Source organism: Rhinatrema bivittatum, chromosome 11 (genome assembly GCF_901001135.1).
Source record: "Rhinatrema bivittatum chromosome 11, aRhiBiv1.1, whole genome shotgun sequence".
Lineage (NCBI taxonomy): Eukaryota > Metazoa > Chordata > Amphibia > Gymnophiona > Rhinatrematidae > Rhinatrema > Rhinatrema bivittatum.
This window is the reverse complement of record NC_042625.1, coordinates 90014003-90038632: the sequence shown is the minus strand read 5'-3', so window position 1 is coordinate 90038632 and position 24630 is coordinate 90014003. Positions and strand designations below refer to the sequence as shown.

At 45.3% G+C, this 24630-nt stretch overlaps 1 protein-coding gene across 1 annotated transcript; it reads right to left on the bottom strand.

Annotated features, from left to right (window-relative positions):
• Positions 1-3384: 3384 nt before the first annotated feature.
• On the bottom strand, positions 3385-12808 carry LOC115073500 (uromodulin-like). Its single transcript, XM_029571952.1, has 6 exons — positions 12791-12808; positions 11497-11736; positions 7207-7360; positions 6834-6906; positions 5889-5915; positions 3385-4474 (listed from the first exon to the last, which is right to left on the bottom strand). The coding sequence occupies exons 1-6, from the start codon at positions 12793-12795 to the stop codon at positions 4422-4424; spliced, it is 552 nt and encodes a 183-aa protein (XP_029427812.1). The 5' UTR covers positions 12796-12808; the 3' UTR covers positions 3385-4421.
• Between the last annotated feature and the right edge of the window lie 11822 nt (positions 12809-24630).

The window sequence follows — 24630 nt, the reverse complement described above, 5'->3', positions numbered from 1 at the left end:
TTATGTTTACTATGCACCCCTGTTTTATGTGAACCAGCACGATGTGACTGCTGTCTCGAATGCCGGTATATAAAAATCTGAAATAAATAAATAAATAAATAAATATGATCTTAGGTTAAATGGAGTCTTTTGTTCATTGAGATGTTGTTATCTTGGGTCAGATGTGTTGTGTTTTGAGATTTTCTTAATGCTGAAACTGTTTTGCATCTGGCATTGTATTACTTTTAATTCAATAAAAATAAACATTTTTTGATTTATATTCTTGCCTAGTCAGGCACCGCAAAGTGGATTACATTCAGGTACTTTAGGTATTTTTTTGTCCCTAGAAGGCTCAAGGTCTAGGGCCTCATATATGAAATATTTTTCCCATAGACTCACAATGTAAATCTTAGTAAATCTGACTCTAAGTTTGTACCTGAGTCAAGGGAAGGTAAAGTGACTTGCTCAAGGTGACAAAGAGCAGAAGCAGGATTTGAACCCTGGCTTCCCTGGTTTACAGGCTCCTCCTCTCCTCAGTAGCATCTCCTAGTCCTTTCTCCTTTTCTCTTCCAGCTCAGTCATCAGTGTTGGGCTCATGGTGCCATAAGTCTTCAGTAGCAAATACTTTGGGATTTTCCCCGTTTTATACCCCTTCCAGCCATTCCGCTCATTGCAGTGATAGTCCTGGCCAGGAGCCATGCACCAAATCTCCATTTGGAACCCTGCAATCCTGGGCCTTGGATGTGACCACTAAGTGTCATCCTTACGTGATGCTTTCCAGGCACCATTTTTTTTTTCAATTTCTTGGTCGAAGCTCAGGGTCCTGAGAGCAAAGGGAATCCTAAAGGCTTGGTTATCAGAGCCATTAATGCAAATAAAACCCTGATTTATGCACGTTAAGTGGCACTTTGAAAATAAATTAGGGGATGTGCATGGAATACCAGGCTGTAAACCCCATTTTGCTTGTAATACTGGGGGCAGAGTTGGGGTGGGGAAAACATTTACGCAGATACGTCCAATTTTGTAAAAGTACACTTGGAAATCTCTTGCACATATTTGTACACGTGCGCCTGGACAACCCGCAAATATTCAAAGCGGACTTGTGCACATAAGTCCGCTTTAAAACTTCGTGTTAAAATCTGTGGGCACAAAGGATGTGAAAACTTTAGCCCTGTGCGAGCTGCTATAAAATCCCCCTCCCTATGTGCAATCTTGGTGAGTCGGGTCAGTGACCGGGGCCACCCTCCTGCTGGAAGAGGTCATGGAGCAGCTCTTCAAGAGTTGCAGGGACTCTGGGCTGGAAGGGTCAGGGCTCTGTGCAGGTATCTTTGTCGAAAAGCATTGATTTCTTTCCAGGCTGTGAGAATTCTCATTGGACCAGCCTACAAATTATCCAAAGGTGATGCCCAGGACCCTTCTTCACAAGTCTGAGCTCTTTTAGATGTCCTAATATTTCAAATGAGATTAGTCAGCTTGGCAAAACATGAATTTCAGTTTGTAAAGGATTCTGACTCTGCTTTCCAAGAGTCAGCACCATGGCAGTAACTAATTCATGATCCCCTTCCATCCCACCCACCCACAAAAATATAGACTGCACCTATTATTAGGCACTCGTCTATGTAGTTCTATAAAAGTAATTATTCACAACATCCCTCAGACATTTCCTGAAGTAAGCAACAATGAATACTCCCAGACAAAACAAAACTGTGCTAAAATATTTTATTGCCTTTGAAACCCATCCAACATGTGAGAACTTCCTTTGTAATTAAAACCAGAAACACCCTGACAAAGAGATTAGACTTGTGCTTGGGACAGCAAGGCTCAAACAAGTATTATTATAAAGATATGGAAGACAAATGTGCAAACAATCCATTTATCAATATTCATAGTAACAGGAAGAGGAAAGAAGTTGTCTTCTATTATGGTAATAAGTTGCTCTCCCAATCTTAAGATGCAACTCCTAATCCACACAAAAAAATGTCTGTCATTACTCTGAAGAAGAACCTAGGACCATGTGATGACATCATAGGGTTTTCATGCCCTTAGTCCAGCCTTTCTCCAAAAATAATCCCAGCAAAGATATTCTCTGCAACCATTTAAGTACGGAGACTGGACTGAGGGGATCTCTCCTATCTTTCCCTTTGGAACCCCGAAAATCCTCTTCTCCCACTCAAGGATGGTAGCGCACTAGCTGGTTGAGAAAGTGACTTCCCCACTCCTTCTGACCTTGTGATTGGAAGTAGATGGGTCTCTTATAGAACCTTTGCCAATTTTAATATGGAAAAGAGAGAAAAACTACCCACAGAAGCACAACCCCTGGGCTGTCCCTCCAGCATCCTGGAAGATGTCTCTTCTGACTCCAGACGCCAACCACCACTAGACTCCCGGGGAATCGTTTAGCCACCTAACTAGACTCCAGAATTTACCCGGTCCTTTGGGGTGGATGGACCCACACTAACTCAATCTAGCTGTTACTACCCCTGGGAACCTCCATTGCTGGAATATTCCTGTTTCTCTCTGGGAAGGCTTAGCCAGCCCCTCCATATTCTTTTCTGATCCTGCCCAAACTATGCCCCCTGACAATGCCATCCTGAAATGCAGTTAAAAGTACAGCATTGTGGGACACCATCGGGGCGTTTAGCTGTGCTGAGGAAGGACATTTTTCAGGCAAGCCGATTTAGGTGAGTGAATCACTATTTAGCTGCAGTAATATCTCTGACATTTGTCCTTCCCATTGCTTCATCTTTTATTTTTCAGGCTATTGCACGATAGGTAGGTTATAAGTGCTCTGCCCTGTATATGTAAACCTGTGTTTACCCCTTCTCCTGTGGGCAGGTAAAATTAAGCACATGGTCTCACAGCGCATGTTACTTTAACCTGCAGCCTGGAAAAAAGGGTTGAGGGAAAGCTTCATTTGGAAATCTCACCGCGCATGCACTTTTGGACGTGTGCCTTGTACCTACTTTACTGCATTTGCAAAGCCTGCAGGCGTTGTGAACCGGTGGTCTGCACGCTGGCCCAGAGATTTGCAGGGAGAGGTTAGGGGGTAGGGTCGTTCCCCTTTGAAAATGAACTTACAGGTACAAAGTGCCCACAGGCCTGCAAATTAGCCAAGGGGTTTGAAAATTACTCCCTAAATAATTAAACTTTGCTAGACCTATGGGGGGGGGGGGGGGGGCAATTTTCAGAAGCCTTCATGGTGCAAAGTCCATGCCTGCTCTTCATCTGTGGCCTTTAATCCAACGGGAAAGCACGCGACGGCTTTTGTTGTGAAAACAGCCTTAAGGAGAAGTTCCCGTGCACACCTGTCCCCGTACAGGTAGAGTTTTGCTGCAAAAGTCCATGCATGGAGATGAAAATGCCGTCTATGCTCCCCTACTCTCCCCCCCAACCCCCCTTCCCAGGAATGCCTTTACTCAAAGCGGCATTGTAGGAGAGCCCACAGACTTTTAGCTGCTTGGAAGGAGGGTAAGTATGGGATGTTCTGACTTACCCAGGGGCTGGTGGAAGCATTAGGCAGAGTAGGTGATGGCCTAGGGCACTGTAAGTGGGCGGGGCATCAGAGTAAGCCAGGAAGTAAGTGGGCGGGGCATCAGAGTAGCCAGTAAGGGCAGCAGTTTTGAAAGGACGGATGAGAGGAAAAGTGGCGCGGGAGAGGCAAGGAGCTGGAGGGTGTTTTTCTTTGAGGAGCTGGGCTGCTTGTCATGTGGAGAGAAAGCGATCACCGCCTAGGGTGGTGGGACACCCTCCTACTGGCACTGAGAATTCCCTGTCCCAAACGCCAACCTTCAGTCCGCCTTTTAAGGCTTCCTATAGAGGAGTCCTTCACAAAACGTAGAATCTTACTGTAAAATTAAACTCTTCACCAGAAAAAAAAAGTCTTATCTCTGAAAATGCGAAAGAAAAACCTAACTTGGAACCAATTTGATTGGGAAATGACTTTTGCTGCCTGTCGGGAGACACAGGCAGGATTTCAAAGAAAGAATAAAAATGAGGGAGGTTTGGGGAAGGATTATGAGTATGAAGATGCCCTGGAAGGCTATTTTTGGATTTGAGTGCTCTTTTGGCAGGGCTAGGATGATGATAACCCGGTGCATCCGAATAACGGGGGGTGGGGGGCAGCTGGTTCCACGTTTCCCACTTCAGTCCCAGCTGTGGATTGATGCTGTGCCTCTTCCTGCCCTACGTATCTGCCCGCTGCCCTACCTCCCTCAGAATAAAGTGCTCTGTGCCGGTGAATATCCCCAGGGAAACAGAAAGTAGCAGCTCAGATCTTTTATGAAGAAAGCCCTTAGCCTATACTTAATCATTCTAATAGCCTAGGCCCCGAGGAAAGCGCACCCTGAAGAGGATTTAGTTTGGGGTGCAGTAGGCTGGTTTGGTGCACGCTGTGGGAACCGGATGCCTTCATTCATGCAAAGTGCATCGCTCTCGGTCTCTTCTCAGAGCAGCCTGAGGCTCAGCAGGGCACCTGCCAGCAATGTCCAGGAGAAGGCTAGGAAAAAAAACACAAACCCAACAGAGAAAGCAGGTTACAGCATCTCTAAGCAAGGACCCAGTCATAAACAAGCTACAGCGCAGCCAACCTGCAGAGGATACTTTCAACTAGTGGCTTTTAAAAAGAAAAATGCCCCAGCTAAGGATTGTGAGATAATGGGGGGTTTTGTAGCCTTCCCTCGTGAATCTCAGAGGGATCCATTTTCAAATGAATGCTAAATCTAGTTACCTAAATTTAGAACTGAAAATTTGACCTAAATCTAATGCAGAATTTAGGGCTGCTGTTTGGTCGACCAGACTTAGCCGGCTAAACTTAGCAGAAAACAAGAACTTAGCTAAATCTTCTTCCCGGCCCCCACTGCAAACACATTTCAGGGGCCACCCATGTTTTGGCTTTGATCTGACCCTGTCAGTGCCAGCACTGCTCCCTCCCTCACACCCCGAGCTCCTGCCCTCAGCCACAGGTCTTCAGCAGCTCTTTTACTTCACTAAAAGCAAGTGCTCCTGGCCTCTCCTTCTCACTTTTGTGCTTCTTGGATTCATCTTCATCACCCAACTAGAACTTTACCTTCATCCCAAAAAGTTTCCCTTCAGCTTCCAACCAGCACTGAGTTGGCCACTACCCTCCCTGGTGCTTTTTCCCTGCATAGACCCCACCCTCTGAATAGTTCACCTTAAGTTTTCTGGGCCACCTTACTGATTTCTATAAACATTGTAAAGCTCAGTTCTTTATGAAAGCTTTTAACACCTGCATTCTTGTTGCTAGTTTGTCTTTCCTAGCTATGTATTTATGCTCTTCTTGTGCAAAGCTTTGTAGCCTTTGTGAGAGAAGTGGTCGATAACTAAGATCGAAAATAAACGAATAAACAAACTTAGGGGACCGGTGATTCTGGCAATTTTGCTAAGATAAGACTTAGTGCTCACTAGACTGGAAGGAAAACCACTTTCCCCACTGCCCAGCAGCCCATGCGCTCCCCCAGGACAGAATACAGCTCGCAGCCCTGGTTCTGTCCGCAGGCAGCAAACACCCAGGGGCAGCGGACTGACGATGGTTTGTAGCCCTCTGCCACCCTGTAACAGGGGTGGGCAAAATCCTAAATCCATCCCGGAGATCTGTGCCATGGGACAATCTCCCCTGGATGTCACTCAGCCACAACCATGCAAGGCGGGGAACTTCCTGCCCTCAGGAGCCTGGAATTGGGACTTTACAAAGTTGGTGCCGATATGGAACTTCTTTCACAAAAATGATTTGCGGGGGGGGGGGGGGGGGGGGGGGGTTTGGTGGGGGGGAGGGGGTAACAAGCTGAGGGCTCTCCTGGACAATGACCAACAAGGTCGCTAGGGTTCATCACTGATATCTTTTCAGTAACATGAGCTCTAGTAGCGAAAGCAAGACAAACTTTATGGATTACCTGTGTGGAAGCCGGAATCCGAAGGATCTTTTCCAAAAAACAAAGAAAAAGAATAGAAATAAATTTCAGTATTTGGAGCCAAGAGGTGACCCTATCCTGGACATGGTGCCATCTCCTTGGTAGCTCCCGTTGCACTAACATCATCCGCACTGCCCAAGCACCCAGGTCCTTCCCAAGCAATAGGACTGAGGAGCCAGCCTTTCCCAGAATCTCATTGATCCTCTGCCCTCTCATTTCCTCTTTCAGTGGAAACCCTGCCATCCTGCTACTGGCACTTTGATTGCTCACTGAGCCTGGCATGTGACTTCCAGGTGACTCTCAGTATTAGTCCCCGTGTAACTGGACAGCATCCAAAGGTTTCTTAATGCACGGGAGATGCAAAATGCATCGTTTACCCAGACAGAACAACAAAAGCTGTAAAATACGGATTCCAGGCAGCAATATTGATGAAAATGCACAAAGTACCTGCCAGCTAGCTCATGCGCTTTCTGCAAATCTCCCCGGGAAGCCACAGGCCCATTTCTCATTAAATCAGCAGCAGCACAGCGCCCACCTATTTTGCCCCTGCCTCCTGTTCAGGCTGATGTCCTGTACGCACACTGTTATCTCCTATGAGCTGGACCCTCCCTTTGTAGTGCAGCAGGAACAGCCGATTTATTTGGGTAAATCAACAGTTACACGAGGAAATAGCTTTGCACATTGTCCTCTTACTGACTGAAGATGGAGGATGGGTGGAGGATGGGTGGGTGCAGGATTAAACCTCTCACTGGAGCAGGAGGAAAGGTTTTCTCCATAAAACATCATTGTGGATAAAGGGTTGAGGGCACGTTTTGCTCTGCTTTGCCTTTGCCTCTTGGACTGATCCTTCAGCCTTAATTCTCTTTTCTTTTTAAACGACTTTAGTACCCTGCCACTAGATTTAGAGGAGATACCAGGGTACAATACCTGAAAATGTTATTGGGCCAGCGATCATCGGTTCGGACTCGAGGCCTCCGGCCGCACGTCCCGAGGCTTTACACTTTATGGAATAGAAGAAATAATAATTAATAATAATATCCCTCTCACAGCTAATCACTTCAGAGAAGGCGCATTCACCTCCACAGGACCCCCTGCCCCCCTCTCAGTCTCGGCCTCTGTGGTTGGAGCAGTAACCCCCCCCTCGCACCCTAAGAAGCCCACTAAGCTTCTGAGAGAATCAGATCCCATACAGGCAGTCGGTATCGATTCAGACAAAAGCGGATCCCATTATGGAAGGGGGTCCCACCTGTCATTCACTCTTTGCCAGGCACTCTATGATGGCCCTTGGTCCAGTACTTACTGCGTCACAGTCTGGGCTGTTCTTGGCACATAGCCGCAGCGTACAGTAGATATAAACGGTACCGGAGTTGCCGAAGGTAAAGCTCCTGATGCTGAATCTAATTTGCAGGGAAACGCCGTTTTCTATCATCTTAACGAAGTTAAAGGCTGGGCAGCTGGGAAGAGAAGAGGGGAGCAGCCATTAGCTAGGTGGGGGCAGGGACTGGAGACCGGGTCCTTCATTAAAGCAGCCCACTGCTGCTTCCTGACCATGCACGAAATAAATGGGGCAAAACTATAATCACTGGACTATTTTGCAAGAGCGGAAGCGTTGGCCAAGGTTTAAATACCATGCAAGGAAGGAGGAAACCTGTGCATGGTAAGAGATGCACGAACATTGCTGAGGGGACGCTAGCCGAGTGCTTAAGCCTGGCCTTGTCTACTCTTGAGTATTGCATAACTCCTGACTCTGAGGTTTCTTTCTCTTTGCATTGTAGGTGTGTATGTACATGTGTATACGAGGTCATGTCTCTCAATACCATGTGTTTGCCTTACTACTCTTGAGTATCGCATAACTCCTGACTGTGAGGTTTCTTTCTCTTTGCATTGTAGGTGTGTATGTGCATGTGTATACGAGATCATGTCTCTCAATACCATGTGTTTACCTTACTACTCTTGAGTATCGCATAACTCCTGACTGTGAGGTTTCTTTCTCTTTGCATTGTAGGTGTGTATGTGCATGTGTATACGAGATCATGTCTCTCAATACCATGTGTTTGCCTTACTACTCTTGAGTATCGCATAACTCCTGACTGTGAGGTTTCTTTCTCTTTGCATTGTAGGTGTGTATGTGCATGTGTATACGAGATCATGTCTCTCAATACCATGTGTTTGCCTTACTACTCTTGAGTATCGCATAACTCCTGACTGTGAGGTTTCTTTCTCTTTGCATTGTTGGTGTGTATGTGCATGTGTATACGAGGTCATGTCTCTGAATACCATGTGTTTGCCTTACTACTCTTGAGTATCGCATAATTCCTGACTGTGAGGTTTCTTTCTCTTTGCATTGTAGGTGTGTATGTGCATGTGTATAGGAGGTCATGTCTCTCAATACCATGTGTTTACCTTACTACTCTTGAGTATCGCATAACTCCTGACTGTGAGGTTTCTTTCTCTTTGCATTGTTGGTGTGTATGTGCATGTGTATACGAGATCATGTCTCTCAATACCATGTGTTTACCTTACTACTCTTGAGTATCGCATAACTCCTGACTGTGAGGTTTCTTTCTCTTTGCATTGTTGGTGTGTATGTGCATGTGTATACGAGATCATGTCTCTCAATACCATGTGTTTACCTTACTACTCTTGAGTATCGCATAATTCCTGACTGTGATGTTTCTTTCTCTTTGCATTGTAGGTGTGTATGTGCATGTGTATACGAGGTCATGTCTCTCAATACCATGTGTTTGCCTTACTACACTTGAGTATCGCATAACTCCTGACTGTGAGGTTTCTTTCTCTTTGCATTGTAGGTGTGTATGTGCATGTGTATAGGAGGTCATGTCTCTCAATACCATGTGTTTACCTTACTACTCTTGAGTATCGCATAACTCCTGACTGTGAGGTTTCTTTCTCTTTGCATTGTTGGTGTGTATGTGCATGTGTATACGAGATCATGTCTCTCAATACCATGTGTTTACCTTACTACTCTTGAGTATCGCATAATTCCTGACTGTGATGTTTCTTTCTCTTTGCATTTGTAGGTGTGTATGTGCATGTGTATACGAGGTCATGTCTCTCAATACCATGTGTTTGCCTTACTACACTTGAGTATCGCATAACTCCTGACTGTGAGGTTTCTTTCTCTTTGCATTGTAGGTGTGTATGTGCATGTGTATAGGAGGTCATGTCTCTCAATACCATGTGTTTGCCTTACTACTCTTGAGTATCGCATAACTCCTGACTGTGAGGTTTCTTTCTCTTTGCATTGTAGGTGTGTATGTGCATGTGTATAGGAGGTCATGTCTCTCAATACCATGTGTTTACCTTACTACTCTTGAGTATCGCATAACTCCTGACTGTGAGGTTTCTTTCTCTTTGCATTGTTGGTGTGTATGTGCATGTGTATACGAGATCATGTCTCTCAATACCATGTGTTTACCTTACTACTCTTGAGTATCGCATAACTCCTGACTGTGAGGTTTCTTTCTCTTTGCATTGTTGGTGTGTATGTGCATGTGTATACGAGATCATGTCTCTCAATACCATGTGTTTACCTTACTACTCTTGAGTATCGCATAATTCCTGACTGTGATGTTTCTTTCTCTTTGCATTGTAGGTGTGTATGTGCATGTGTATACGAGGTCATGTCTCTCAATACCATGTGTTTGCCTTACTACACTTGAGTATCGCATAACTCCTGACTGTGAGGTTTCTTTCTCTTTGCATTGTAGGTGTGTATGTGCATGTGTATAGGAGGTCATGTCTCTCAATACCATGTGTTTACCTTACTACTCTTGAGTATCGCATAACTCCTGACTGTGAGGTTTCTTTCTCTTTGCATTGTTGGTGTGTATGTGCATGTGTATACGAGATCATGTCTCTCAATACCATGTGTTTACCTTACTACTCTTGAGTATCGCATAACTCCTGACTGTGAGGTTTCTTTCTCTTTGCATTGTAGGTGTGTATGTGCATGTGTATACCAGGTCATGTCTCTCAATACCATGTGTTTACCTTACTACTCTTGAGTATCGCATAATTCCTGACTGTGAGGTTTCTTTCTCTTTGCATTATAGGTGTGTATGTGCATGTGTATATGAGGTCATGTCTCTCAATACCATGTGTTTACCTTACTACTCTTGAGTATCGCATAATTCCTGACTGTGAGGTTTCTTTCTCTTTGCATTGTAGGTGTGTATGTGCATGTGTATACGAGGTCATGTCTCTCAATACCATGTGTTTACCTTACTACTCCTGAGTATCGCATAACTCCTGACTGTGAGGTTTCTTTCTCATTGCATTGTAGGTGTGTATGTGCAATTGTATACGAGGTCATGTCTCTCAATACCATGTGTTTACCTTACTACTCTTGAGTATCGCATAACTCTTGGCTGTGAGGTTTCTTTCTCTTTGCATTGTAGGTGTGTATGTGCATGTGTATACGAGGTCATGTCTCTCAATACCATGTGTTTACCTTACTACACTTGAGTATCGCATAACTCCTGACTGTGAGGTTTCTTTCTCTTTGCATTGTAGGTGTGTATGTGCATGTGTATAGGAGGTCATGTCTCTCAATACCATGTGTTTACCTTACTACTCTTGAGTATCGCATAACTCTTGGCTGTGAGGTTTCTTTCTCTTTGCATTGTAGGTGTGTATGTGCATGTGTATACGAGGTCATGTCTCTCAATACCATGTGTTTACCTTACTACACTTGAGTATCGCATAACTCCTGACTGTGAGGTTTCTTTCTCTTTGCATTGTAGGTGTGTATGTGCATGTGTATACCAGGTCATGTCTCTCAATACCATGTGTTTACCTTACTACTCTTGAGTATTGCATAACTCCTGACTGTGAGGTTTCTTTCTCATTGCATTGTAGGTGTGTATGTGCAATTGTATACGAGGTCATGTCTCTCAATACCATGTGTTTACCTTACAAGGTCGGGTCTGGCTGTCACTGGGGATCAGCTTTCATGATGCAATAGGCCACATCATCTCTCCACCTTAATCTTAATCCACCTTAATCCATTTAACCTTCCATCTCCCCTTTCTAGCTGAGTTCACAGAATAAAAATTGATAGAAACTGAACTCCCGCACAGGTACTGAGGAGCCTGACAGAACACATTTCAATTAGCAGGTGCTGACAGGGGTTGATCTTGTTCAATTATTTTAAACTGAGTTCATGATAACTTTCCTCTCATTCTATAAACTGTATGACTTTGCTACTAATTAAAGTCGCTACAATTTTCATATTTGTATACAGTTTTCTTTTTAAACAATGTTCTCGACTTATTGTATCAAGCAGCAATGGACTGAATGAGTCACAAAGCATGATCTAGGGTTGGAAGTGGGCAGGGGAGATGTGATTTCTGAGGTGTTATGGACCCTGCTCTGAAGTTGCAATTTTCAAATGTATATTTGAGCACAACACAGGGCAAAGTTAATTTGGAGGGGACGGGGACATCGCTCGGCAGCTTCCTAAAAAGTCGATGGTGAAACTAGCGCAGTGGTTCATGACTCCTCACTGGGGATAGAAGTCACATGGAGGATGGCGACCGGAGACCGAGTCTCCTTCGCGCTCGCTTACCTGTTTTTGATCAGGTCCACTCTGTTGGGGTCATTGGGGTTCTTTTCAGGGACGGCGAAGCAATTCTGTGCTGTGCTAGCAAACGTGTCACCGTCAACAGCTGTTACATACATTCCGATATAGAGTTCCGAGCCCACCGGAACTGTCTGGTCCAGCTGGACTGGATCCGTGAAAACTGGATTGGAGAAAACCCCTATATTGGCTGTGGCTTCTCCGTTGCCTCCTAACAGAGGCACAGTGCTGAAAATGCAAAAGAAAGATATCAGTAGACATTCGTCCCACCTGCAGGAGCAGTGATTAGAAAGAGAAGCGAATCTTTACTGGGAAGCAAGCGAGACTAGTCTAGTGGAAGATGCTCTCTCGGTGGTCTTGGGTCAATACTGAAATAATTGCTAGGTGACATTGGCAAGGATTGTTCCTGTAGGTTAAGAGGGGCTGAGGATGTGGGCAGGGATCAGGGGGAGGGCCTGGGAGTGGGTTTTGGGAAATTAGGTTGCCGCTGGGATGGGGTCATTTTTTCTTTTCTTTAGTTTTTCTTTTTCTTTTTTTAAATTTTGGATTTTTATTGAATGTCACAACAATACATAGGCAAGATAAAAGCCTACCATACATTCAACTCCTTTACCATACAGTCAACTCCTTTTTTTCAAAAAGGAGATAATTCCCTCCCCCCACCCCTTCTTCTTTCCCCATGACAATAAACCCAGACATTCATAGGAGTAAAACAAACACGACATCCCCCAAAACGAAATCAACCCTGACCCCAAAAGAAAGGAAAATGAAAACATGTCTGCGAGCATCCCTAGACTGCACAGCGTGGCTTTTTCTTCCCGGATCCGTGTCAGCCTTTACTGGGGGAGTTAAAAAGGGATGGATTGGAGTTTTCCCTGCCCTGTCTTCATGGCATCTTATCATCCTCATGGACCACCCTCCCATTACTGGCATCTCACTGCTTATTTTTCTGGCAGAGGGGAGGAGCTAATTGTCTGAAAATACCCATCGCCACCTCACTGTCATGAACATGCTCAAGATATTCATCCAACAGCCTCCATAATCTTCCTCATCCGGTATGCACCATCGCTGGCTAATGCTGTCCCCCATCCCAGCGCACCTCAGTTTCAAGAGTCTGCACTGAATATAACAGAGAAACAGGGTATTTGCTAGAGCAGACCCACCGAGCCATCCTCCTTGGCACTGGTCAGAAACTCATTTTCTCATCATCTATCTCATAAAAATTCCCCCTTGTGCTCATAAGCTGCCCTTCGCCATATCCTCAGCTTCTTGACATACAAACCTCATGATAGGCTTTAGGGCAGTGGCCAGGCTGAGTTCCATGGACATATTGAAGATGCACGAGAAGCTGATGTTATATGGCACCTGGGTTATAATTCCCGTCATATTTGGAAGAAGATAGAGGAAATTTGAAAAGATTGCTTGGGTGTCATTTTTCTGAAAAATAAAAGGTTTGAGATTTTGACTGTACACAGGGACTGTTCCATCACCCGGTAGATACACGATTGACTCTACTGCCTCTTCAGGTTCAGATAACTTTCTCGCATGACAATTTTACATGTGTCGCTAAAGTAATACACAGGATGATTAGACTAAAAGAGTAAGAAAAACATTACAAATTAATAAGAGTAAGCTAAAACTACAGGTTTCAGAAAGTACAACAACTAGGACAAGTCTCAGGTTTTGGTGCTGGTCCATATTGTTACTGTCAGATTAAATTTCTGGCCTAGTGGCAGGTTAGCACATATTTTGGAGCTAATTCCCAGGCTTATATAGATTTTTTTCCCCTGCTTATTCTTTAGTGGGAAGTCTTTGATTTTCTCTGTCAGCTCTGGAAGTAATATGCATGGTTGCTATCTCTGCAACGTGCACGGTGCAGGGGTTAAAAGCTCTTGCTTTGAATAGTACGCCTACGCCATCGCCGTTACCGAGACGTAGGTCCCCGTGGAAAGTTTCGCCTCCTACCATGATGTTGCTCATGCAGGATGTGTTCTGCGTCTTGAACGTGTACACGGTGTCATTCGGTGCTTGCGCGGCTGCCCCGGCACAGCTGGCGTTAGACAGATAGGAGGTCAGAGGGTCGTAGTGGAGCGCTTCCAGCGCACACTTATTCACCGAGATCTCCATGGTTGTTCCCACACAAGTAACGTTGGGGTTAAGGTCGCTGAGAGCTGGAACGAAGGACATGAAGTGAGCATCAATGACTCGCCCCCTGCTTAACGATCTCTCCTTTTGTAAGGAAACTTAATTTTTGTATTCGGCAGACTTAGCATTTTGTTTCTGTTTCCTTTGTATTTTAGTGTCTGTGCGTGGAGAAAAGGGGGGCGGGGGGTGGTTAACAAGGTTAATCGGAGCCCAATAAGCCGGTTAGTGGAGAAGTTATCCAGCTAAAGTTAGCCGGATAACTTCTTCTGTATGTTCAGAGGGATAAACGTCCCGCTGAATATTCTCGCCTAAAGTTATCCCATTACATGTAGCCGGATAACTAAAATCCCTAACTGGCTATATTCCAAATAACTGGTTAGGCTTTTTTAGATATCCGACCTTGTGTGGCCGGATAACTTCCTACTTAATCAGATATCTTCAAAACATATCCGGTTACATCGGCAGAGATAGGGGCTTGCAGCCTGATCCCCTCCCCTTCTCTCAAAAATGCACGCATGCACTCCTACCCCCCAACCCTTCCTAAATTTACCATCATCACCCCGGCCGCAGTTGGTCCCCCTCCCCCCCTCCTGCTTTCTTTAGCTGTAACAGAAGGTTGCTCTCCATCCCGCCATGCTCAGTACCAGTTCGGGGCCCCCACCCCTGCAGTCCTCTTGGACCCCTCCCTATCCTCCATCATACAGTATAAGTCCTTTCGGGCGCCAAGCACACTTGCCGCTCCCGGGATCCTGCGCTGCTTATATCAGTAATAGCGCTGGGAAACGTGAACTCCCTAAGTGTAGGCTTCCGGCACAGGAAGAATCATGGTCTGGAAGTGCACCCACATTTATAAATGTTAATAAGGCCGCGCTGTCTGCCTGCATTTACACCGGCTAAGTAATCAAGTTGCAGAGATGAAATCTGATTTCTGTTTTGTCTGTGATTTGTGGATGGGGAGTCTGCAGCAAGTGGTGGAAGGCAGGAGGGAACTGGTGGAGGGTGTGGGTGGAAGGTCTGGGTCAGACCCCCTCCAGTCCACCCAAACAAACTTGGACGTGCATGCCCAGGCATTTTTATAAGCGAGGTATGCACATGCACCAGCCAACTTGATAAAATACCTCTCTCCATGCATACACTGAGGACTATTACATGCCCATGTTAGAATGATTTAGTGCATGAAATATGTACGTGGGCTTTTATAAAATAGCTGTAGAAACTAGGCGGATCCCTTCATTGAAACATAGACGTATATTTTGGGGGAGGTGATGAGTGGTATTTTATAAACTTGTGGCTCCCTTTGCAGCGTTTATAGCACAGAGGTGTAACATTAGGCTACTTATTTATGCCTGTTTCTGCTGCTTTATGCATACTATTGAAAACTGCCCTTAAAAAGAGGAATTTTATAAACCCGGTGTACAGCTTCAGTCTGCGGGGACTCTGTAACCTGCAAATCTTAGCCTGAATTTTCAAAGCAGACTGATGTGCATAAGTTTCCTGTGAAGGCCTGCAGGTGTCCCCGGTACGTGCGTACACATGCCTGCAGAAGGTTTAACTTTCTGCGTGTATATTTACATGCACACATTTGAAAATTGAAGCCGCAGGAAAAAATACACCCTTCTGTTCCATGAAATTACCGAGGGAAGCCCTGGCATACAAAAACAGAAAGTGTCGGAGCTCGGGAGTCCTTCAGCTTTCATGCATGATCAGCAACAAACGTTTTCCGCTGGAAAGAAACCAATAGAACTAGGGGTCATGAAATGAAACTCCGGGGAGGACAACTCAGGAAATATTTCTTCACAGAGAGGATGGTGGATGCCTGGAATGCCCTTCAGCAGGAGGTGGTGAAGAAAAAAAAACAGTGAAAGATTTCAAAGGGGCATGGGATAAACACTGTGGATCCCTAAAGGCTAGAGGATGGAAATGAAAAGAGTGCATGGGGGTAACTTGCTTGATATGGCGGTTACTACCCTTAACCAAAAAGCCTGATGCTACACTTCTGATGCAAGTCCAACATTGCTCTCTGCTTCAACTGCAGGGGGTGAAAGGAAATTTAATTCAGACAGAAAAAAACAAGAGCCCTGACCTTGGCAGTCTGAGTAACTGATAAGTATGGGAAACTGATAACTATGGGAGCTTGCTGGGCAGACTGGATGGGCCATTAGGTCCTTTTCTGCCGTCACCTCTATGCTTCTATGTTTATCCCTCTCATATCTGGCATGGGAGGGGATCAGAGAGGCCACTCCTTGGTGCTGGGCTGGCATCATTCATTATGGAAGCCAGAAAGAGCCCAGAAGCGACTTGGCGAGCGCCACGACTCTGCATACATGTCTGACGTGTTAATGCAGTCATGAGGTTGGGCCAGACTTACTTGTATTATTAGCTTGGCTTGTGTCACACGCATCCACGCCGAAGCATCCTAGGAAATCAGAAGATTTGGCAGGTTAAAGCAGACAGAGGGAGTAAGTGTCTTCCTGGCAGTAGCCTCAATGTCTGAGGTTTCTATTTAGGGGTTTTCACCATCTTTCAAATCCAGCTCACCTGCTATCCCCACTTCTCCCTCTCTCCCCACCAGCAAGCGGCAGCCCATTCCACGCTTGCCTGCTCAGCACAATCCCTCTGCGTAGCAGGAGAGGCTACTGGGGCAGCAGGCACTCGTATGTAGAGGTCTGTTTTTAAAATGCATGCAAGCAAATACACCAACATGTATTGTTGGAGATATGGAAAGACCACCAGGGAAATCTCTGACTCTGAAAATTTGCTCCCACTGGCTGGCTAAATTTGTCCTCCCAAATTCACAGAGCCCACGAATTTAGCAGGTCCGTAAAGGGCATCTCTGGAGGCATTATCCGGTTGGATTTCAGATTTACTTGGTCAGCACGTCAAGGGATCAAAGTGATCTGATTTTCAGGATATACACAAAGGCTGCGCAAAATCGGCAGCTTGCGTGCGCCGAGCCGCGCAGCCTGCCTCTGTTCCCTCCGAGGCCGCACCGAAATCGGAGCGGCCTCGGAGGGAAATTTCCTTCCACTCCCCCCCGCACCTTCCCTCCCTTCTCCTACCTAACCCCCCCCAGCCCTATCTAAACCCCCCTACCTTTGTTTTAAAAGTTACGCCTGCCTGAGGCGTAACCCGAAGCAGGCGTAACTCGCACACGCCGGCTGCACGATTCCTCAGCCCGGGAGCAGTTTCGGAGGCCTCGGCCATGCCCACGAAATGCCCCCGGGCTGGAACCGCGCCCACGGCCTCACACCGGATGACGCGCCACCATGACACGCCCCCGATACGCCCCCCAGGAAAGCCCCGGGACTTACGTGCGTCCCAGGGCTTGCGCGCGCCGCCGAGACTATTCAACATAGGCTCGGCACGCGCAGGGGGAACTTGGGGCAGGTTTTCGGGGGATATGCACATATCTTATGCGTGCACCCCTTTGAAAATCTGCCCCAATGAATTCATGAGATGTATTTGCCTACATTTTGTTATTATATATGATTATTTTATTGTTTGCTGCAAATTGCTTTGGGAGATTTGATCAGGAAAGCGATTAATAAATAATTTTGAGAAAATAAATAAATACATTTGTTTTAATTTATATTCTTTTGATACCCTGAATACCAGACCTAGTTGTACGAACCTCGAGGGCTTCATAGTACACATGAAAAAACGGATAGTATGATTTTTAATAATGAGATACACGCATACTCTCCGTTTTCCTGCTTGTAATATAAAGTCAGTGAGGTACGCGTGTAAGCACCGAAACGGATGTGACAAATGCACACACCTTCTGAATATCCCAGCTGTATGGTACATCTTATCCCGTTATGACATCTCTCTAGTACAGTGCACACATCTAAGTAGTTTATCTATCAAATTTATCTCTCTAACAAATCTATATAGAGCACAATATTATAGTTTATTTTATTATCTACCTGTAGTGTCCATCAAAGACAGTACAGAGGGAATCTGGTAAGAGCCCACATAAGAAATAATTATATTTATTTGATTTAAATTCCATTTTTTCAGGCACTTCGAACCGGATTGCATTCAGGTACTGTGGGTATTTCCCTGTCCCCAGGGGACTCACAGTCTAAGGGTCTCATTTACCTTTTCCCAGAGACAGAGAATGGGAGAAAAACCTGTCTGTACCTGAGGTAATGAAGGGTGAAGTGACTTGCCCAAGGTCACAAGGAGCAGCGGTGGGATTTGAATCCTGATTTGCAGCCACTGCTCTAACCACAGATAAATTACTTCCCTATCCAAAGCAAACTTACATGAGTATCTTGGCTTTGAAAATTATCCAATCCAAACTATCTGCACACAACTAAACCTGCTAATTTGTGCGTGGGAAGATCTCCACAAAATTAGCATGCATACTTTTGAGAATCCCAAATCATGCAGATAAGTCCAATCCACTTTCTCCAGCTCTGCCCCCAGAATTGCCTCTGCTCAGTCTAGTGCACAGGTTTACCGGCATCTCGGGCGGGCAGTTTTGTAACAAACCATTTTCACCGGGTAGAGCACTGGAAATGCCTTTGATAATTAAATGATAGTCTCAAGAGATCATTTCCATGCATCCACCCATGTTCCCCTCAAAAATGCTTTTGAAAACAATAATTATGCTCAACTCACAGCTGTAAGGATTTGTTACTGTTTCAGTCCCCTTAAGTCTTTGAGAGCTCAGTGATAGATTTTCCAATTGATAGTTACAAAACCATCAGTACTGAAGTTGCCAAATGCAGGTAAGACCCAAACTGAGTCATTTTTTCAGAAATCCAGCCCTGCTGCTCCCTGACTCCGGACTCTGGGAGGCAGCAACAGAGAAACCCAGCATCACATGAACTCCAGCTCTTACCTGGTTCTCTTAGGATCGCCAGGAGAAGGATTCCCAGCAGAAGCTGCATTTCTGGGCTCAGAGCTTCTTGCCTTCCAGATCCTGCAAACGAAACCGGGAGCCAATAATGGGCACTGGCAGGGCTGTGGGTTCAGGAGCTCCTGAGCACGAGCCTGCTTCCTTCACGGTTTCCTGAGAGCATGCCTCCGTCTCCCTCTTTATATATACGCCACAGGCCTGCAGAGAATGTGGCAGGACCAGAGTATGAGATGCTGATACCTGATCTCTGCCAGGAAGCTTTAGTGCTGTTATCAAAGGCTCATCAACTTGGTCCCTAGTATAAACAAAATGAAGCCAGTTAGTCGACTTGCTCTTCCACTCCTCATCACGTTGCACTGTACTTGATTGGTGGGCCGGGGAAGGGTTAGTAAGATCAGGTAGAAAATGAAGAATGGGGTCCATCACCCCTCTTCATGAATGTCTTCATCCTGTAGCTAAGGAGGATAACTTACTACATGGTCACATATATGCACAGAGATCTATGACAGCATTCTATGACCTGCACGTATCACATATGTGCATTTATAAAATACGCATATCTCTACCCCGCATCATATGCGGGTATGTATGCTTACATGCAAATACATGCATTCAGTTGAAAGTGAGCATTTCAATGCATTGAACATTGTAGTTTTCCTACCAATTTAAAAAATGAACAAAATAATGTAGGACTTGCTTACATAAAGCCTAATTTATGTGTGAAAGTGCACATAATTGAAATCCAATTTTCTAATTCCTTTATCAGTTTGGCCAGTCCTTCTCCAGGATCTCGAGACCCTCCTGGTTCTTCAGCCGGAATCTCCCCTAGTTCAACCAGACCTCCTGCCCGGGCAATGGTACACAATAAACAAGTCTGACATCAATTACACAAGATAATTAGCAGGTGATTGCAACTTATAATTAACTTATAATTAAATATTTATGTTTTTATATCGAATTTACTTGTACAGCATATCCTTGGTTTCCCTTATCCCTCTACCCCTCCTTCCCAGCTCTCCCAATATATTCCTCTTACACCCCTTACCCCCTCCCCTCTCCCCCCCCTCTCTAGTTACTTTACTCAGTTTCTATGTAAAGCCCTGTTGGCAATTTTTTGTTCTATGGAAACCGATGTGATATCTTCCAAACGAATGTCGGTATATAAAAATTGTTAAATAAATAATAAATAAATAAAATAACAAAAATTGCACGTAACAGTTGGCCACACCCAGGAACATCCCTAGACCACCACTTTTTTCAGGCATATGTGTGCAATGTGAAACATAAAGTATGCACACATTTTCAATATTTATAAAATGGTGATTATGTGAGCACAGGCTACTTATGCATATATTTGTATTTTTATGTACATAATTGCTTTGAAAATTCACCCCAAAGTCATTTCTTGCCTTGTGACTTAGAAAGTCTGTTGATGTGTTCACCAAATCTCCTGCAGGACATTGCAGAGAAGCTTGGCGTTAGGTTAACAGAAGGGAACTAATGAGTTAATCTCTTTTGCACCTTGGGAGTTTAGTGCATATCTTTCCTTGTAGAAATGCATAACATGAGGAAGAGGGTCGCTTTCTTACCTTCTGGACACAGGCTGCCAGGAAACATCTAGAACTAGAAAACCTTGATTCCTTTTTGCACACTAATTTAATTACTCGCTTTACTGCACTACCCGGAGCCAAAAATTCACAGGGGAGCCCTGGGAAGAAAAGACCAGGCATAAGATCCAGTTCCTTCTCCCCACTCATGTAGTATGAAGGAAAGATCATGCATGAAAATCCTTGTGCTATGAGCTCCATGCCAGGGGAGACCTCTGACCCAGGGAAAGCAGGAAACTGAACAGGTCTAGGCCTAGTGGCAGTGCTGATGATTAGGTTGGTTTTGGAGTGGGTGTCTCTCTATAGTCTGTTTTGGCTCCTGAACCAAGAAATGGACTTGACTTGGTGCTGAATGATCAAGTTTATTGCATTCAACCTTAATCTCTTGAGGACTTTTGGGGCAACAATCAGGTTCGATGTTTCCCTAGGGTGCCCCAAGGAGGGGGACCTAGGAGATGTTCGTGCCAGAGGCTGTTACAGAAGGACGAGGAAAGCTATTGCTCCATGATTCACTCTAGCCCTATCAGCCTCTGTTTTCCCCCTTATAACATCCCTTAAGCAGTTGGGGCATATGGAGGAACTGTTCATTGAATTGGATAGAGTTCTGGTCACCGTATTGATTTATTTGTAATTATTACACGCGGGATACATAAAAACAAATATTCATAGTGATGATTAGGAAATAACCACATTCAAACAAGAACGTAAGACAGATCCAGCTGTACACTGCCTCTACAAACTGATTGCATTGCATATTTATGGCCAAACCCCTTTATTCTTAAAAGCCCCATCCTGCCAAAAAGTGCTGACAACCCAGAGGATCGTATTCTCATTCCTCTAAACCAAATGCTTGCCTGAAAAAAAGAAAACGCCTTTAATTGTTTCTTAAAAGTCCTGGTCCACGCAAGGGCTCACAGTTTATCTGACAGGGAGTTCCAGAGGAAAGGCCCGGCAACTGAAAACGTTCTAGCCCTAGCATCAACCATGGAGACGGCACAGCCAATAAAGCCCGGCCTAGAGAAGCGCTGATACCTTGCGGGCTGTGGTCATTTTCTATTGGACCAACATGAGAATCAGCCAAAAAGTGTTGTACATGAGCTTTTGAGGCCACATAGGTTCCTTTTTCAGGTCTGACGATGGCTCCCTTTCTTTTAACGTCGCGACCGCCGATGCTCGGGGTGGTGCTCCGTTCGCTAGCGCAATCAGTAATTCAGAGATACAATACAGACAATAGGAGACAAACGCTTCTTGTGGGGTAATAAAGGCCGCAGCTTTATTATATAGTTAATAACCTTGAGATGCACGAGTCTCCCATCATATCACCTCTGTAGCAAACTAGCAATCCAGGATGCCACCCGCCGTGCTCCTCCTAGCAAAGGGAACCCCCCTCTCTGGCCTACTAAATTCGGCCATGACTCGTGCACCCGCATAAAGCTGCGACATAAGTTCGTACAGTTGTGCACTGTAATAATTAACAGAGAACTAAACAACATTGAAAGGCAAAACTAACAGCCGTTATAAATATTACAATACAAATAATCACTCTAGAAACTCTTTAGCTGTCATCTGTTATTCGTATTATATGCATATAAACGATTGAGATGGGGGTGGATGCGTGGGGTTTTGCCTGGCCTCGCCACCGCAGGAAAAAGGACGATGGCGGCGACGAGGCAGGCTTATATCGTTGCTGCGATGCGCCACCGGAGCGCCCAGGAAGACCAATGCCGCGCTGAAGGACAATGGGTTTAAAATCCCGGCGGCGCACCGTTAAGGGTGGGCGCGATTCAGGTACGCTAGGCCTTCTATGCATCTGGTGACCGACTCGAAATCTCACATTCCTTAAGGAGACACCCCGAGGGAAGTTCATCATGCAGCAGGACTTGGGTGGGACCTTTGAGAGAAAAAGGAAGTAAAAAGATATCGAGAAATCACATAAACACAGAAAGCACAACAGGTTTTTCTAGGGATTTTTGGGTGTATTTATAGATACAAAAACGATAGGCTGTCAGTGCCTTGTACAGGAATTACTAAATCACTTTGACTCCCTTGGGTCAAGTTAAAGGTTATAAGTAATGAGACTGGCGCTTGGCGTCTTCCCCATTAGATGCACATTCTTTGCAGGTTGTGATGACTTTTATTGGAGTAACTTAGGCATTTTCCAAAGATGATGCTGCACTTGAGATTTCACGACCACAAATATTCCTGTCCTGAGACCCTGTGAAGAAAGGACCTAATGTGCTTTAAAAGCTCATGTACTGCCCATCATTAATCCTTGGGAAATCATTATGCTGGTCCACTCCAAGGTATCATAGCTTGCAGGGAGTCCAGTTCTCTCTGTCCCCTCTAAACCGTGTCATTGCTTGCTGGTGCTATGGGTTGACCTCTTCTTTCTTCTTATGAGAGGACTGTGGTTATTAGACACACAGCAGGAAGATGCCAGTGAAGTTAGGAGACAAGGATTCTGCAGGAAAGAGGCTGGGGCTGAGGACAGGGGAGGAGGCCAAGGAAATGATCTGCTGAGGGCAACGGAGAAAAGCCAGGAGAGAAGATTATAGGGGGTAAACAGAGCTAGGGGGCTGAGCTGTGACACTGAGCAAAGAGCTAATGTCACACACTGGGGATGATGATGCAATAAGTCACACGTAAAAAAGGTACATCCAAACTGGGTGCCCGTTTTTTTTTTTTAATGCACAGCCATGTCTTCTGGGCACCCGATGCAGTATGGTAATGAGGTGCCACGCTGAACAGGACACGCTAGGGATCAATTGGGCAGCCCTAGTGCATCCTTGAAATTGGGCACCCAGGAGACGTGGTTGTGCGTCCAGCCACGGGTTCGGAAAACAGACGCTGGTAAATTGAGCATAAGTTTTCCTAAGCTTGACCCGGTCAAGACTTTCTGTTTTTTTTTCATGTTCCTGCTTTCTGTGGTTCCTCCTACTTTGTATCCTGATGATACTAAAAGTAGGAGGAACTACAGAAAGCTGGATTTTATTATTTTTTTAGTGAGCCTGCGATGCTCAGCAAGACTTAATGCCATCTCTGGGGCTGGCTTAAATTTGCCAAATGAAAACATGCACGCCAGGTGCATGGCAATTTTTTGTATTGGGGGTAATAGAGAGCCTCCTCTACATGGCATTTATATCTGATGAGCGCTATTAGCTATATGCGAGTCTGGACGCGTGTTTTGGATGTGCTAATCCCCTTTTTGCATCGGGTGTTAGCCCAGCGCATCCAAACGCACATCCAATCGCTGGTCAAACTGTGCGCTAGCCTGAGTGTAGATAGTGCATCAGCCCCAGGAGAAGAGTTAAACACGGGCAGGAAGGGCAAGGGCTACGTGCATCTCAGTCATCCCCATAGAGCCCATGCTGTCCCATTTCTGACCAATATCTACTATTTGAAAAACTGAGAGGTGACCTGCTGCTCCTGTCCTGTGCACACCCAGCAGGCACGTCAGGAATCCCCACCCCCCAGCTCCCTCCCTACACGTTTTGGCCCCTTTTCTGTCTGCACGATGGAAGCCTGGGGTCAATGAGGATAGCACAGGATGGCTCAGGACAGATATTCCAGCACATAATTCCAGCAGCGTTTATTGAGACAGCAAAAGAAAGCAGGAACAAAATATACCAGCTTCAGTTCAGCTTTAGAACAGAGAAATTAAAAAGGGAAAAAGCATTTACCCTGAGTAGCAGATTTTGGGGGACTCACATCTGAAGGCTCTCTGCAGTTCTTGTGACCTGTAAGCAGCGGGCCAGGCTCTAAAGCTCTCCTTGATTTAGGGGAGTGCTGGCAGCCTGCATGGCAAGCCGAACTCCTATCCCCAAACGTCAGCCTGTTCCAGCAGGGGAGGTGAAAATATCTGGCCTGGATTTACACACGGACTGGGTCCTCAGCGTGTCTCCCCTCTTGCAGGCACCAGCAGGGGTGGGTTTTTTTTTACCTCTGGTCAGTTCTGATTTTCTGCCACTGCTGCAACCCGTGCTGAACCTGGTACCATTTTTTTTAGATCACCATTGCTCCTTATATCATCCTCGCTTCTTTCACTCTGGGTGTCTCCATCTCCCCCTCCCCACCTCTCTCTCTCGCTCTCTGATGTCATAGAAAGGAACCACAGGATTCTTATATTGTTGTTCTGCAGGGGATTCTAAAAAATCATCTCTCTCTTTATTAGAGACACTGCCTCCGTTCTGATTAATTTTGCATGCATGCATGCATTCTCCTATCTATCTATCTATCTATCTATCTATCTTATTTACTACAAGTGCTGGCCAATCTGTCAGTCACATTCCAAAAATTATATTTGCACTGCCCTTTTCGGACATTTAGGGGGTAATTTTTTAACAGCTTGCATAAATTAGATGACAAATGTGCACATATGTTACACCAGTTTTCAAAGGGAACGTAGGTACACGCATTCACTTTTGAAAATGATCCACACACAGTTACACTTGCTACATTGTACAGTGCACAGAAATGTCTTGGGAAATATTACGGTAATAGTAA

Coding starts and splice junctions, on each gene's coding strand:
- LOC115073500 (XM_029571952.1), bottom strand. Junction 7,361..11,496: donor GTGGACCTGATCAAAAACAG/GTAAGCGAGCGC, acceptor TTCTCTTCCCAG/CTGCCCAGCCTTTAACTTCG. Junction 6,907..7,206: donor ACAGCCCAGACTGTGACGCA/GTAAGTACTGGA, acceptor TATTCCATAAAG/TGTAAAGCCTCGGGACGTGC.